General features: G+C 48.6%; 1 protein-coding gene across 20 annotated transcripts in view; it reads left to right on the top strand.

The window, feature by feature from the left end:
- The window catches only part of LOC122937811 (zinc finger protein 569-like), a 350,216-nt gene that overhangs the window by 191,037 nt on the left and 141,814 nt on the right, over positions 1–17,365 (top strand). For all 20 annotated transcript variants that reach the window (XM_044292901.1, XM_044292887.1, XM_044292892.1 and 17 more), the window contains 3 exons: positions 14,638–14,742; positions 14,826–14,949; positions 15,029–15,093. In XM_044292901.1, the coding sequence (XP_044148836.1) occupies positions 14,638–14,742; positions 14,826–14,949; positions 15,029–15,093 (294 nt within the window). The remainder of the gene's footprint in view (positions 1–14,637; positions 14,743–14,825; positions 14,950–15,028; positions 15,094–17,365) is intronic.

Here is a 17,365-nt window from a genome sequence, read left to right on the forward strand (position 1 = left end):
TCCCTTTTATGGAGGGGTTAAAAGTCAGAAAATTCCTGTTGGGGTCCATTCACACGTCCGTAGTGTATTGCGGATCCGCAGTACACCCGGCCAGCACCCCCATAGAACTGCCTATTCTTGTCCACAATTGCGGACAAGAATAGGATATGTTCTATATTTTTCCAGAGCTGCGGACCGGAAGATCGGGGGTGCGCTCCGGAAATGTGGATGCAATTTGCGGAACGGTTGCGGATGTGTGAATGGACCCTTAAAATGTAAAATCCGTAGAATCCAATGTTACTTGTTCACAGTTGCTGCTTCCAGCTTTTTAAATACCATGTGACTATAAACGACCAATCAGAGAGGAGGTTCCCCATGGTCCGCTCCATGACTACTTGCCCATCATCCCTATCACACTGGGGATCCCTCTGGAAGCAGCGTCTCCCTCCCCGTGTGCCGCCGCTGCCACCAATGACAGGAGGACTTTAAGTTAGCACCCAGAAGGAACGCCCAGGACAGAAGCTGATGTCTCTGCCCCATCGCTCGGGCGAACGGAGCGGCGCCCAGGAATAATAGTAAGTGCTGGGACATTCCTGGGCGCCGCTCTGTGTAGCCGGCTGCTTAACAAAGTCCGAACCCATAGAAGGTTGTCTTTAACTTTTAATTCAGGAGGCGCGTGCCGGCATCCGACCTGTGACAGGGAGCTGCGATCAGCGGCAGTTAACCCCTCAGTGCGGCACCTGAGGGGTTAACTGCCGCTGATCTGCTGTCAGTACCCGCATCCTGTAATTAAAGATTGATTATCATTTGTGGTGACGTGCGCCCACCCCCCTCAACCCCCCCAGTATTAAAATCATTGGTGGCAGTGGCCACAGGGTCCTCTCCCCCTCATTGGTGGTCCAGTGGCAGCTTCTGATCGGAGCCCCAGCAGTGTAATCCTGGGGCTCCGATCGGTTACCATGGCAGCCAGGACGCTACTGAAGCCCTGGCTGCCATGGTAACGTCCCTGCTGCTGTGTGCACAGGGAGAGTGTGAGGTCCTATTCACCCTGATAGAGATCTATGAGGGTGAATAGGACAAGGGATGAAAAGATCCCAGGTTCTGGCCCCTATGGGGGGAAATGGTTATTAAATAAAAAGTGTAAAAAAAAAAAAAAAACACACCAAGTATAAATCACCCCCTTTCCCAATTTTGCATATAAAATATGTAATCAATAAATATATCACATATCGCCACGTCCAAAAAGTCCAAATTATTAAAATATTTTTAAAAATCTATGCGGTGAACGCCAGAAAAGAAACAAAATTAAAACTGCGCGATTTGCCATTTTTTAAAATGCGGAATCCACATGGCTTTTTGAGTGTTGTTGTTTTTTTGTTTTTTTTTAACGTGGTATCGAGTATCGCAATACTTTTTTATGGTATCGAAATCGAAAAAAAAATGTTGGTATCGCAACAACTCTACCATGTCCCTCCGATTAACGGCCTTCACCGGACCCCCCCTCTTCCTTATCTCTCACCAGGTCCGGCCCTTAGGCGACTTTCACACGGGCGAGATTTCCGTGCGGGTGCAATGCATGAGGTGAACTGAATCCGGACCCGTTCACTTCAATAGGGCTGTGCACATGAGCGGTGATTTTCACGCATCACTTGTGCGTTGTGTGGAAATCGCAGCATGCTCCTCTTTGTGCGTTTTTCAAGCAACGCAGGCCTCATAGAAGTGAATGGGGCTGCGTGAAAATTGCAAGCAAGTGCGGATACAGTGCGAATTTCACGCATGGTTGCTAAGGAGACGATCGGGATGAGTTACCTGGGACCCCATTTACTTTATTATTTTCTCTTATAACATGGTTATAATGAAAAATAATAGTATTCTGAATACAGAATTCTCAGGAAAAGGTCCATTGTGGGGTTAAAAAAATATATAATTTAACTTACCTCATCCACTTGATCGCACAGCCGGGCTCGTCTTCTTTCTTCTTCTTCTTACAGGGCCTGGCTGGAAAAGGACCTTCGGTGACAACACCTAAGGTCCTTTTGCAGGTCCTGAAAGAAGAAGCAAGAAGAGGACGCTTCAATCTACAGTTTACTAAGCATTCTGTGTCATGGTTTGAATCTCTGTGACTATGGCCACGCCCATCTGCCTCCCAGCCAAGCTTTTGAACTAATCTCTGCTTACCTCATTTGCATAGCCAATCAGAGGGGGTTTTACAATTTACCAATTGAAAGAGGTGTTCCAACTGTCAATATAAATATATGTGATGCATTCAATAAAGAATTGTCAGTTTGAACTCACATACAGCCTGACTGGTGTTTGTTCTGTGAGAATTAAAACGACACGAGCGGTCGTTTGAGGCCGGATCATCAACGGTGGAACCAGCAGATATTGTGGTCACATCAGGGAGTGCCGTGAGAGCAGAATAGAGCCAGCAGGGGCTCGTTACATTGGTGGCAGCGGTGGGATTGGCTCTCCAGTTACTGGGACGCTCCAAATCACAACTAGGAATGACCAGCTACCCAGCCTGCAGGAGAGACACGCTGAAAGATTTACTTGAGAGCCGAGGAGGGACCGCTGGGACAAAGAACAAGGCCACCTTGATCAGTGAGTTAGCTGAGATGGATCAGAGCGATGGTGATGCTGGACCTCGGTCCGTGGAAGCCCTGTTTCAGCAACGAGTTAGAATTCGGTTGGCATTATATGGTGCCAACCCATCCGAGACCGCCATACAGAATGCCATCAGAGACATCCAGCTGCAGGATGAGCGGCAAGAGAGAGAACTAGACCGACAAGAGAGAGAATGTGAGCGACAACATGAGTGGAAATGGCGGAAATACGGCAAACAGAGACAGCACCTAGAGATACAGCACCTGTCCGTAAGTTGCCCTTTCGCACATTCAAATTATTTAAGGAAGGATAGGAGGAAATAGAAGAGTTCCTCCAGGACTTTGAGAGACTGTGCCAGATACATAAAGTGCCGTCCCAAGATCGGGTCGCCTTACTGGCGAGTAACCTAACTGGCAAAGCTGTGAAAGCGTATCGGGCCATGGAGGATGAGGACGCCATGGATTATGACCTGGTAAAAGAAGCCCTGCTAGCCCGATTTGCCATTACCCCCTGAAGCCAGCTGGATTAAGTTTTGAGAATCCCGGAAACAAGGCAACCTAACCTACGTGGAGTGGGCACATTGTCTGCAGCGGAACCTCAAGGGCTGGTTCCAGGGAAGCCATGCTCATACCATAGAGGACATACCCCAGCTAGTTCTCTTAGAACAGTTCTTTGACCACACCCCTCCAAAATATGGGATTGGGTGCGAGATAGGCGGCCACAGACGGTACAGCAAGCAGCTACTTTGGCCGATGAATATCTGGACTCTCGGAGATCCATTGGAGGCCAGCGCTATCCACTACCGCGGCCCAGTGTACCGACCTCGAGCCCAACTCCAGTATCTCAGTGGGCTGCCTCTAGACCCTTAGCCCAATCAAAACCTTCTACCGGGCCTAAGTGCTATACATGTAATCAGATGGGTCATCTGGAGCGTTATTGCCCTAACCGATCCCGAGGTACCAAGAGACTGCCCAGTTATCCAGGTCGGCGACTTGTTGCCTCCAGAACGAGGCCAACCCTCTAGATGTTCAGGAAGAGTTTGGTGAGCTGTTCAAGGCCGATACCGTCCAGGCCACAGCTGAAGATAATCAGCAGCACCATTGTCAGGCGGTATGGGTTAATGGGCAGCCGGCCCAGGGACTTCGTGATTCCGGGGCTACGATTACCCTTATTCAGCCTCACATAGTTCCTCAGTCGGCCCGAACCGGCCAGACTGTGGCAGTCAGGGTAGTAGGGGGCAAGGTGCTGCGCTTATACACCAACAGAGTTCACCTGGATTGGGGCTCAGGGAAGCGACAAGTGAGAGTAGGGATACTCCGTGAGTTACCCGCAGAAGTACTTTTGGGGAACGACTTGGGGCATTTGACTTCTTCATTTGCACTAGAGACCGCCATGGCCGTGACCACCCGACAACAAAGCCACCTACAAGGCAACTCCACTCCTATGGGGACCCAGGTAAGACCAAATCCTCCTACGTTACCCCGACTTGACAACCCCATGTCCTGGGATTCTCCTTCCGACGTTAGGCAAGAAAGCCGGAGAGACCCTACTTTAGCGTGCTATCGCGACAGGGCGGGCAAGGATCCAGGGGGGTTAGGGGAAGACAGAATAGAGTGGGAGGGAGGGCTTCTTTATCGTTACACTGAAGGGGTGGGCAACGGGAAGCGCGAGGGCCCCTACAAACAGCTAGTCGTACCCCAGAAGTACAGACGGGAGCTATTGAGGCTGGCTCACGACATCCCCTTGGCCGGACATTTAGGGATAGCTAAGACCCGGAGTCAGTTGTCTCGTGCTTTCTCCTGGCCTAGGTTACATGCAGAGGTACAAGAATACTGCCGGACCTGTGAGACTTGCCAGAGAGTAGGAAAGGCGGGGGATCATCCAAAAGCCTCTCTGCACCCCATGCCGATAATTAGGGAACCCTTTAGCCGGTTAGCAGTAGACATTATTGGCCCACTGGCCCGCCCCAGTGCCACTGGGAAGAAGTATATTCTTACAGTGGTGGATTACGCCACCCGCTACCCGGAAGCTATTCCCCTATCCAATATCCAGGCTGACACGGTAGCTGATGCCTTACTGCGGGTGTTTACTAGGGTAGGATTTCCCCAGGAGATATTGTCTGATCAAGGAAATAGGTTCACCGCCGAGCTGACCCAGAGTAGGAAGGATTGGAAAAAATATATTTTCCCCACCTACTGTTCGCATACAGGGAGGTACCTCAAGAGTCCACAGGGTTTTCACCATTTGAGCTGTTGTATGGGCGAAGGGTTAGGGGACCCTTAGACTTAGTGAGGGCCCAGTGGGAAGGGGGAGAGGATCCTGAAGGCCTCCCCATCCTTAGTTACGTCTTGGAACTCAGAGATCGACTGCGGGAACTTACCGAGCTAGTCCATGAGAATATGCAATCAGCCTAGAGTCAGCAGAAGGTTTGGTATGATCGATCTGCTCGGAATCGCACTTTTTGTGTCGGACAGAAGGTCCTAGTACTAAAACCCTTGAAGCAAAATAAATTACAGGCCTCCTGGCAGGGCCCCTATCAGATGGTAAAACAGCTGTGCGACACCACCTACGTGGTCGCCAGCTGTGCAGACACAAGAATTAAGAGGACATTCCACATCAATATGATGAAGGCCTATTACGAGAGGGCTGAGGCAGTAGCCGCCATATGCGCTCCTGCCACCGGGGACTCTGAATACCTGCCGATGCTGGAGCTTCCTGCAATCAGTAACCGTTCTGGGGGGGTGGAAGATGTTCAGTTAGGAGATGGGTTAGGACCCCAGGAACAAGAACAGGTCAGGGAATTACTCCAGGACCGGAAAGAGATGTTCTCAACACTCCCTGTATACACTCACTTGGCAGTGCACAAGGTGGAGACCCTCGGGCAGAAGCCCCTGAGACAATCAGCCTATAGGATTCCCGGAGCTGTGCAAGAAGGGATGAGAGCAGAGATTAGGGAGATGCTTGAGTTAGGGGTGATCGAACCATCAGCAAGCCCCTGGGCTTCCCCTGTAGTATTAGTCCCAAAACAGGATGGCACGACCCCGATTTTGTGTGGACTATAGGCGACTGAATGACTGTACTGTGACAGATGCCTACCCCATGCCCCAAATGGACAAATTGTTGGACAAAATAGCTCAGGGACATTATCTGACGACTATTGACCTGTGTAAGGGTTACTGGCAGATTCCCCTGGAGGCGGACGCCATTCCAAAGTCAGCCTTCATCACCCCGTTTGGCCTTTTACCAGTTCCGGGTAATGCCATTCGGGATGAAAATGCTCCGGCTACCTTCCAACGAATGATAGATCAACTCCTTAGTGGTCTTCAGGATTTTGCATGCGCATATCTTGATGACATCGCAATCTATAGCCAGACATGGGAGGAGCATCTCAGACACCTGGGCATAGTGCTAGACAGAATCAGAGTTGCAGGCCTGACCCTGAAGCCAGACAAGTGTAATATCGGGATGTCTGAGGTACAATATTTGGGACATAAAGTGGGATGTGGGAAGCAGAGGCCGGAGCCTGCAAAAATCGAGGCCATCCTAAACTGGCCGGTTCCCAGAACCAAGGCCCAAGTACTTGCATTTTTAGGGACAGCCGGGTACTACAGAAAGTTTGTACCTCACTATAGTGACATAGCCAAACCACTGACGGACCTGACCAAAAAGAATCTCCCTAGACAGGTCCTGTGGTCCCCGGAGTGCGAAACGGCATTTCAACAGTTGAAAACCACCCTAACACAAGCTCCCATACTGGCGGCACCCGATCCTAACAAACACTTTGTCGTACATACAGACGCCGCCATGTTCGGACTGGGAGCCGTACTAAGTCAAGTTGGCGACGATGGGAAGGAGCACCCGGTGACGTATCTCAGCCACAAGTTGTTACCCCGTGAAGTTGGATATGCTGCCATGGAAAAAGAATGTTTGGCTTTAGTCTGGGCTTTAACCACCTCCGGACCGCCTAACGCAGATGTGCGGTCCGGAGGTGGCAGCGCTGCGCAGAGTCACGCATATACGCGTCATCTCGCGAGACGCGAGATGACGCGAGTATGCGCCCGCGCGTGCGCAGTTCGCGCCGGCATTTCGTTCAGGACCATTTCGTCCAGGACCATTTCGTCAGCAACCTGCCAGCCAATGATCGTGGCTGGCAGGTTGCTGATTTTTAAAAAATCCAATCAAAGGGCCAGATAGCAGATCATATTTGTAAATATGATCTGTTATATGGCTGCCTGCTCCTCTGCTGGTTCTTTTCGTCGGTTGGATCCAGCAGAGGAGCAGGCTACACAGTGAGTACACCAAACATCACACTTAGCCCCAGATCACCCCCCTGAACCCCAATTAACCCTTTGATCACCCCTTTGATCACCCCTGTCAATCACAAGTGAAAAGAAAAAAGTGATCAGTGCAAACTTAGCGTATCGCTAATCAGCATTTGTACTTTTATAGTATCTGGAAGTGATCAAAACTGATCACGGTCAGATCTATAATAGTACTAGTGTCACTTTAGTTCGCCCTCCACCCAAAACGCAGTGTTTGCCCGATCAGGCCTGATCGCTCGCCCACACGTGCGTTCGCCCACACCCGCCCCACCGCAGTGACAAAAAAAAAATTTTTTTTTGATCGCTGCACATTCTATTTACACGCACTGCGGCGATAAAAAAATCAGTTTTGATATTTTTTATCAACCGCAGCGGCCTCCGGTACTTCGCTAGGCTCCCCTTTGTAAGACAGGCTTGCTTTTTTTTTCTTGGGTAGTCTCAGGGAATACCCCTAAATTTAGTTGCCCACATGTCTAACAGGGGGTATTCCTCTGAAGAGGCCTACAGGCTTCTGACCCAGTCGGATGAGGAGTGGGAACCCTCATCTGATGAATCCAGCGGGTCAGAATACGAACCTGTAGAAAGCAGTGGCTCTCTGACCCAAAGTTCGGACGAGGAGGCTGAGGTCCCTGATAGAACCAGGCGTACCCGGCCCCGTGTCGCTAGACCGCAGGTTGCGCAGGATCCGCTTCAAGAGCAGCAGAGTGGGGCTGGTGCTGTCGGATTACGTGGTGAGGCATACACCAACAGCCCAGCCCTTCCTGGACCTAGTACCAGCACTGCCGTACAACCTGGTGAAGTAGCGAGCACCAGAAGGGCAGTTGAAGCTGGTACGGTGGCACGTGCAGTAGTGACCCCGTCGCAGCCACCGCAAAGACGTGCCCGTAGAGCCCCTAGAATCCCAGAGGTGCTGGCAAACCCTGATTGGCAGTCCCCAACTTCAGCCGCACCTGTAGTTTTCCCTTTCACCGCCCAGTCTGGAGTTCGGGTTGAGACAGCTCAGATCGGTTCGGCCCTGGGATTTTTTGAGCTGTTCTTGACTGCGGAGCTTTTAGACTTAGTTGTGGCAGAAACAAATCGGTATGCCACACAATTTATAACCGCTAACCCGGGAAGCTATTATGCCCAGCCTTTCCGGTGGAAACCAGTCCAAGTTTCCGAAATTAAAACTTTTCTGGGCCTCCTCCTCAACATGGGCCTGACAAAAAAGCATGAATTGCGGTCATATTGGTCCACGAACCCGATTCATCACATGCCCATGTTCTCTGCTGCTATGTCCAGGACACGATTTGAGGTCATCCTGCGTTTCCTGCACTTTAGTGACAACACCGCCTCCCGTCCCAGGGGCCACCCTGCTTTTGACCGGCTCCACAAAATTCGGCCCCTCATAGACCATTTCAACCTGAAATTTGCAGATATTTATACCCCAGAGCAAAACATCTGCGTAGACGAGTCCCTAATACATTTTACCGGGCGCTTTGGCTTCAAACAATACATCCCAAGCAAGCGTGCCCGGTATGGGGTCAAATTGTATAAGCTCTGTGAAAGGGCCACAGGCTATACCCACAAATTTCGGATCTATGAGGGAAAAGATCAGACCCTGGAGCCGGTCGGTTGCCCTGACTACCTGGGGAGCAGTGGGAAGACAGTTTGGGACTTGGTGTCACCCTTATTCGGCAAGGGGTACCATCTTTATGTGGACAATTTTTACACAAGTGTGGCCCTCTTTAGGCATTTGTTTCTAGAACGGATTGGCGCCTGTGGTACCGCGCGAACTAGTCGCGCGGGCTTCCCCCAACGGCTCGTTAGCACCAGTCTTGCAAGGGGGCAGAGGGCCGCACTGTGTAACGAAGAACTGCTCGCGGTGAAATGGAGAGACAAGCGTGACGTTTACATGCTCTCCTCCATTCACGCAGACACGACAATACAAATTGAGCGAGCAACCCGTGTCATTGAAAAGCCCCTCTCAGTCCACGACTATAACCTCCACATGGGAGGGGTGGACTTCAATGACCAGATGTTGGCTCCGTATTTAGTGTCCCGCAGAACCAGACGCTGGTATAAGAAGGTGTCTGTATATTTAATTCAATTGGCTCTGTACAATAGTTTTGTTCTCTACAGTAAGGCTGGGAGAACTGGATCCTTCCTCAAATTTCAGGAAGAGATCATCGAGAACCTCCTGTACCCAGGAGGTTCCGTGGCCCCATCCACCAGTGTAGTTAGCCGTCTACACGAGCGACATTTCCCCAATGTCGTTCCTGGTACCTCAACCCAACCGTCACCCCGAAAAAGATGTCGTGTCTGTAGCAGGAGTGGAATAAGGCGTGACACCCGCTATTTCTGTCCTGACTGTCCTGACCACCCTGCCCTATGCTTTGGAGAGTGTTTCCGGAAGTACCACTCACAGGTACACTATTAGCATAGGGATCATCTCACCAGGATAGGCACACAGGGCTATTAGGGCCCATTCACTCACTGCTGCTGCTGCAAACGTCTCCTTTCACATGGGACAAAGTGCATAACGCACTTCGCCACATCTTTGGGCGATTTGCGCTTTGCACATTGACCCATGGGGAAGGAGAGGTTTGTTCTATAAAGGTAAAAAAACAAAAAAAAAAAAAAACACACCAGTAAGCAAACACGTTAATGTTCAGTTCAAAAAGTTCAAGTTACATGTTCTGTTGCAAAGTTAATAAAATTATTGCGTTGCGGCCTGTTTTTTTTTTTTTTTTTTTTTGTCTTTTTACCTTCCAGATGGACCAACCGATTGACTAGCTGCAGCACCGATGTGCATTCTGACAGAAGCATTGCGCTGCTGTCAGATTACACGCAAGTCGGTGTATGCAGCGCTGCAAGACGGGATTTTCTCCTCTGCAGTGACAGATACGTTTGCCGAGGCATACGAGCTGAGGAGGAGGCGGCGTTCCTATGCTTTGGCAAACACTTTGTATATATATATATAAAAAAAAATCCAAAAAAAAATCCCGGCAATGATTTATTCATCCACATCGATTGATGCGAATGGAGAAATCTGGTTTGCCAGGGCATACGAGCTAAGTGGGTATGGATGTAGGGCGGAGCTCCTATGTCCTGGCAGACGCCTTTCCCCTCCATTTTTTTTTTTTTGGCAGAGATTTTTTCATCCACATTGATCAATGCGAATGAAGAAATCTGTGCCGTTCATTTTTTTCTTTCAGCCCAGAGGCTGAACGGAAAAAAAAATCTCATTACCCGTATGCTCAATATAAGGAGAATAGCAGAAACTCCTAATGCTGGCCATACATGTAATGATTGCGGAGACCCTCAAATGCCAGGGCAGTACAAACACCCCACAACTGACCCCATTTTGGAAAGAAGACACCCCAAGGTATTCCGTGAGGGGCATATTGAGTCCATGAAAGATTGAAATTTTTGTCCTAAGTTAGCGGAAAGTGAGACTTTGTGAGAAAAAACAAAAAAAAAATCAATTTCCGCTAACTTTTGCGAAAAAAATATTTTTTCTATGAACTTGCCAGGCCCCTCATTGGATACCTTGGGGTGTCTTCTTTCCAAAGTGGGGTCACATGTGGGGTATTTATACTGCCCTGGCTTTTTAGGGGCCCTAAAGCGTGAGAAGAAGTCTGGGATCCAAATGTCTAAAAATGCCCTCCTAAAAGGAATTTGGGCACCTTTGCGCATCTAGGTTGCAAAAAAGTGTGACACATCTGGTATCGCCGTACTCAGGAGAAGTTGGGGAATGTGTTTTGGGGTGTCATTTTACATATACCCATGCTGGGTGATAGAAATATCTTGGTCAAATGCCAACTTTGTATAAAAAAATGGGAAAAGTTGTCTTTTGCCAAGATATTTCTCTCACCCAGCATGGGTATATGTAAAATAGCACCCCAAAACACATTCCCCAACTTCTCCTGAGTACGGCGATACCAGATGTGTGACACTTTTTTGCTGCCAAGGTGGGCAAAGGGGCACATATTCCAAAGTGCACCTTTCGGATTTTGCAGGCCATTTTTTACACATTTTGATTGCAAGGTACTTCTCACACATTTGGGCCCCTAAATTGCCAGGGCAGTATAACTACGCCACAAGTGACCCCATTTTGGAAAGAAGACACCCCAAGGTATTCCGTGAGGGGCATGGCGAGTTCCTAGAATTTTTTATTTTTTGTCGCAAGTTAGTGGAATATGAGACTTTGTAAGGAAAAAAGAGAAAAAAAAGAAAATCATCATTTTCCGCTAACTTGTGACAAAAAAAAAAAAATTCTAGGAACTCGCAGTGCCCCTCACGGAATACCTTGGGGTGTCTTCTTTCCAAAATGGGGTCACTTGTGGCGTAGTTATACTGCCCTGGCAATTTAGGGGCCCAAATGTGTGAGAAGTACCTTGCAATCAAAATGTGTAAAAAATGGCCTGCGAAACCCGAAAGGTGCACTTTGGAATATGTGCCCCTTTGCCCACCTTGGCAGCAAAAAAGTGTGACACATCTGGTATCGCCGTACTCAGGAGAAGTTGGGGAATGTGTTTTGGGTGTCATTTTACATATACCCATGCTGGGTGAGAGAAATATCTTGGTCAAATGCCAACTTTGTATAAAAAAATGGGAAAAGTTGTCTTTTGCCAAGATATTTTTCTCACCCAGCATGGGTATATGTAAAATGACACCCCAAAACACATTCCCCAACTTCTCCTGAGTACGGCGATACCAGATGTGTGACACTTTTTTGCTGCCAAGGTGGGCAAAGGGGCACATATTCCAAAGTGTACCTTTTGGATTTCACCGGTCATTTTTTACACATTTTGATTGCAAAGTTCTTCTCTCACATTTGGGCCCCTAAATTGCCAGGCAGTATAACTACGCCACAAGTGACCCCATTTTGGAAAGAAGACACCCCAAGGTATTCCGTGAGGGGCACGGCGAGTTCCTAGAATATTTTATTTTTTGTCGCAAGTTAGTGGAATATGAGACTTTGTAAGAAAAAAAATAAAAATAAAAATCATCATCATTTTCCGCTAACTTGTGACAAAAAATAAAAAGTTCTATGAACTCACTATGCCCATCAGCGAATACCTTAGGGTGTCTACTTTCCGAAATGGGGTCATTTGTGGGGGTTTTCTACTGTTTGGGCATTGTAGAACCTCAGGAAACATGACAGGTGCTCAGAAAGTCAGAGCTGCTTCAAAAAGCGGAAATTCACATTTTTGTACCATAGTTTGTAAATGCTATAACTTTTACCCAAACCATTTTTTTTTTGCCCAAACATTTTTTTTTTATCAAAGACATGTAGAACAATAAATTTGGCGAAAAATTTATATATGGATGTTGTTTTTTTTGCAAAATTTTACAGCTGAAAGTGAAAAATGTCATTTTTTTGCAAAAAAATCGTTACATTTTGATTAATAACAAAAAAAGTAAAAATGACAGCAGCAATAAAATACCACCAAATGAAAGCTCCATTAGTGAGAAGAAAAGGAGGTAAAATTCATTTGGGTGGTAAGTTGCATGACCGAGCGATAAACGGTGAAAGGAGTGTAGTGCCGAAGTGTAAAAAGTGCTCTGGTCATGAAGGGGGTTTCACCTAGCGGGGCTGAAGTGGTTAAAGAAATTGCAGCCCTACGTCTATGGACGCTCTTTTACCGTCATGACGGACCACAATCCCTTGATATGACTAAACCGGGTGGAGGGAGAGAATGGCCGATTACTAAGGTGGAGCCTGGCTTTGCAACCCTACAATTTCACCATATAATATCGGCCAGGGCCTCAAAACGGGAATGCGGATGGATTATCCTATACCTGGAATCTTAAGACTACTTTTCCAACATCTTCGAGTTGACCCGGTGAGGGTCCCACTGTGGCTGTTGGACTGTTTCCCAGGAGGGGGGGTAATGTCATGGTTTGAATCTCTGTGACAATGGCCACACCCATCTGCCTCCCAGCCAAGCTCTTGAACTAATCTCTGCTTACCTCATTTGCATAGCCAATCAGAGGGGGTTTTACAATTTACCAATTGAAAGAGGTGTTCCAACTGTCAATATAAATATATGTGATGCATTCAATAAAGAATTGTCAGTTTGAACTCACATACAGCCTGACTGGTGTTAGTTCTGTGAGAATTAAAACGACACGAGCGGTCGTTTGAGGCCGGATCATCAACGGCGGAACCAGCAGATATTGTGGTCACATCAGGCAGTACCACAGTCAGTTTTTTATCACGCGTGTGCAAAACGCCTTGCACCGGTGCGATAAAAACTGAACATCAACACAATCGCAGTCAAAAATGACTGCAGTTGCGTGTCGCACAGTTTTCCTGCAATGCACACGCAACGCATCTGGAGCAAATCCGAAACGCCTGTGTGAAAGAGGCCTTAGGGATCCCGCCCAGGCTGGAGATGCAGAGCCACGCGCTGCTTTTCTAGACCCCTCTTCATATTCCATCTTCTCGTGTCCTGGTTTGTAACTTGCGCAGGGCGTGTCCCAAATGCTGCAGACCACGTGGGACTCCGCACAGTACACACCTACGTGGTCACAGGTTATAGTTCCCCTCACTGTCCAGTCAGTCCTGCAGATACAGCTCAGGCAGTTCTAACGTTCCGCTCCTTCCGGTGCAGCCTCCATGTGAATGATGAACCTGATCTGGTCTCGAGCTGCTGGGAACAATTTATTATGGAAATTGGGGCCTTCGAAAAAACAGTCTGGCTCCGGCCCCAGAATCGGGTCGTTCGTCAATATTTGACCTGAACTAGAGATGAATTGGATCAGGAAGGAAGAACATAAATCTTCTTCCTGTCCCTCCATGACCGGTCCGGCCGCCATCACCGGCGTCTTCCCTCCTTGTCTCCGGTTCACCCATAAGACTTCCTACGGGTGAACTGGACATTCCTGTAGACCCTCTTATAAAGTAGTGGTGTCAAAGGGGTTTTCTGGAATTATCAGGATAGGTCATGAGATCGGGGGGCTCCTACTCCCGGGACCCCACCGATCAGCTGTATGAAGAGGCTGCTGCGCTCGGTGACCTCTTACGCCTCTTCCAAGGCCATGTGATGTCACCTTCACCGGTCACAGCTGCGATATCAAGCACAACCACTTTACTAAAGACTGTGCTTGGTGACCTGCGAGAAGACTGCAGCGCTCACCGGCGAGCCACGGTCTCCTCAAACAGCTGATTGGTCGGGTGTATCACCACTTCAGCCAGGGATTGTATGTAGGGGTTGTGTGGGGGTACACCATACTTTACACTGCTGTGACCTCAAACATTGGGGGAACTGCCCCGACGAGATCTTTTAGTCATCAGTCCAGACAATAGAGAGAAGACCTCATCTCCTCTGATTTCTCCCAAATGTCCCTCATCATCTCCGGTCATTATAAGCATTTCTATGGGATTTCATGTGGATTCTACATTGACTCCTCTTCTTCCATTCAGGTTCCTGTGATATAGGATTGTCCGATGACATCATCAGTACCAGATAATGGATGGGGACGGGGACAAGATGGCGGAGAGGATATTAAATCTTACCCTAGAGATACTCTTCCTGCTTACTGGAGAGGTGAGAGGTTCTGATGATGTCACATTACACCATTATCTATGGTAATTACAGGGGATGTGACTGGAGAGGTGAGAGGTTCTGATGATGTCACATTACACCATTATCTATGGTAATTACAGGTGGACATGGCTGTAGAAGTGATGGACTCTGGAATGTACATGGTGACATTTTATTATTATGTCTTCAATGAACAGGATTACTCCACGGTGAAGAAGACGTCTAGTAATCTGATACCTGAGAAGAACAATGAGAAGATCCTAGAAGTCGTCCACAAGATGATGGAGCTGCTGACTGGAGAGGTGACACCGCCGGGAATGCGGGGACATTATACAGTCACAGCACTGGAGGGGTCTGGGTGATGACGGTGTCATTGTGTTGTCAGGTTCCTATAAGGTGTCAGGATGTCGCTGTCTATTTCTCCATGGAGGAGTGGGAGTATTTAGAAGGACACAAGGGTCTGTACAAGGAGGTCAAGATGGAGGAGGACCAGCCGCTCACATCTCCAGGTAACAGACAGGACTAAATACCAATGTCCTGGAATTCTCTGTCTGTAAAGTCTGAGTCCAGTCTCTGTGTCTCCTGCAGAGAGATCCAGTCAGAGGACAACACCAGAGAGATGTCCGCGTCCTCTCCTTCCACAGGATGGTCAGGTAACAGAGATTTTCCCTATCGCTGATCACTGCTGCGTCCAGATATTGGGGGGGGGGGCACGAGGACTAAACAGCAACATAAAGAAATGTAACTGTCATGTGTATCACACACCCTAGGATTAGATACACAGCTCAGCAGACAGTATCACACAGGATAGGATTAGATGCACAGCTCAGCAGACAGTATCGCACAGGATAGGATTAGATACACAGCTCAGAATACAGTATCACACAGGACAGGATTAGATACACAGCTCAGCAGACAGTATCACACAAGAGAAGCTGTGATCCAGGCTCAGCAGGCTGTATCTCACATGAGAGGCTTAGATACGGCTGTGCTGGTCGTTCCCAGTGTTTGGGGCTCTGGAGATGGTGAGGGAAGCACCTGTGGCCCTCAGTGATGTAAGGAGAGGAGCAGGAGCCATATCTGGGTGTACTAACATGGCCACTGGAGGTGTAGGGGCGGGGCTAGTGCTGACTGACCAGTGTGCTGGGCGGGGCCAGCCCTGTGACGTCACACCGCAAAGCATGCTGGGAGAGGAAAACTCCAGGAACCTGAGGGAAAGAGGAAGTTCTGCTGGAAACGTCCTGTAAAGAGGCTCTGATGTCCGGACAGCGGGAGGGAGAGCCCAGGCATGAGGAGCAGGTCCCGGGGGACAGGGCCGTAGATAATTTTTTTTCCTGGGGGGGTTCAGCTTTCTCAAATTATAAGAGTCATCATCCACAGATATCTCCCCCCCCCCCCCATAACAGTGTCCCTGACAGTGTCCCTATTGTAAGACGGACCCGCCGTTCCTTATGTAAGTGACTAAGTGAGCTACTTGTGCAAAGTATATGTACTACTACTATCTAATAATTTATCACTAACTTAAAATACCCCAAATTGGGTCCTAAACTGAAAAATTTGGTCGCCAAATTTAAAATACATATAATTGCAATAAAAAAGACATGGAGGAGAATACAGCACCACATACCTGTTACATCCAGTGACATCTCCTGTCATGTAGACCTTCTCTTTCCTCTTCTCCTCCATTTGACCCAGACCGCCATGACAAATTCCTTCAGCCGCATCTCGTCTCTAGTTTGTAACACAGACACCGTTAGATTTCTCAATTTTTCCATCAACCCCCCCATCCTGGTGTCCCCACAGTGTCATCCTGCTGCCACCCCCAATACTGTGCCCGTTGTGCCCCCCAATGCCCCAGGAACTATACTGCTGAAAAAATAGTGACCCTAATAGATATAATTGGGGTAATTTATCAAACTGGTGTAAAGTAGAACTGGATTTCCAAAAGAGCTGTCAAATATGAAAGGTGGAATCTGATTGGCTGCTATGGGCGACTAAGCCAGTTCTGCGTTACACCAGTTTGATAAATTACCCCAAATGTTCCTATAGTTTTCACAGCAGCTATAATGTCCCCTAGAGACCCCCAGTAATAATAACACCCTATACTGTGCTCCAGGCAATAATCCCTGTTTAGTGTCCCCAGAAATAATAGAATTCCCCCTACAATGCCTCCCCAATAGCAACACCCCCATATAGTAATTTCCACCACACTGCCCCCACATGGTAATCCCCCATAGTAATTTGCCCCCACACAGTAATTTCCCCCAAACTGCTCCATATAGTAGTTTGCCCCCACACTGCCCCCACATAGTAATTTGCCCCCACATAGTAATTTGCCCCCACACTGCCCCCACATAGTAATTTGCCCCCACATAGCAATTTCCCCACACTGTCCCCACATAGCAATTTGCCCCCACACTGCCCCATCTAGTAGTTTGCCCCCACATAGTAATTTGTCCCCACATAGTATTCCTTCCCATAATAATTTGGCCCCATACAGCCCCCACATTCCCCCCCCCCATGTACTCGATTTATCTTCCCTAATATGTCCTCCTGTGTGTACCCCCCCACATGTCCCCCAAAGTAGGCACATGAAAAAATAAAATAAAAAATGAATAAAAAAATTAAAAGCGAAATACTCACCTATGTCCAGGGCCAGGCGCTTGCTCACAGAGGAAGGTGGGATGAGTCAGGCGCGTCAGTGCTGTGTCCCGACACAGGCGCGCGATGACGTCATCACGCGAGTCTGCGCCGGAATTTCACTACCGCATAGGCCTCAGGCCTACAAGGCTGAAGCCTATGGCGGTGATCGGCGACGGGACAGGGAGCTATGCGCTCCCGTGGCCCGCCGCAGTATGTGGGCGTTCGGGTCAGCGTTGGGCCTCCAGCTGAGGGGGACACTCGGGGGTGGGGGGGGGGGAAAGT

The sequence above is a fragment of the Bufo gargarizans genome, chromosome 5 (assembly GCF_014858855.1).
Source record: "Bufo gargarizans isolate SCDJY-AF-19 chromosome 5, ASM1485885v1, whole genome shotgun sequence".
In the NCBI taxonomy this organism is placed as follows: domain Eukaryota; kingdom Metazoa; phylum Chordata; class Amphibia; order Anura; family Bufonidae; genus Bufo; species Bufo gargarizans.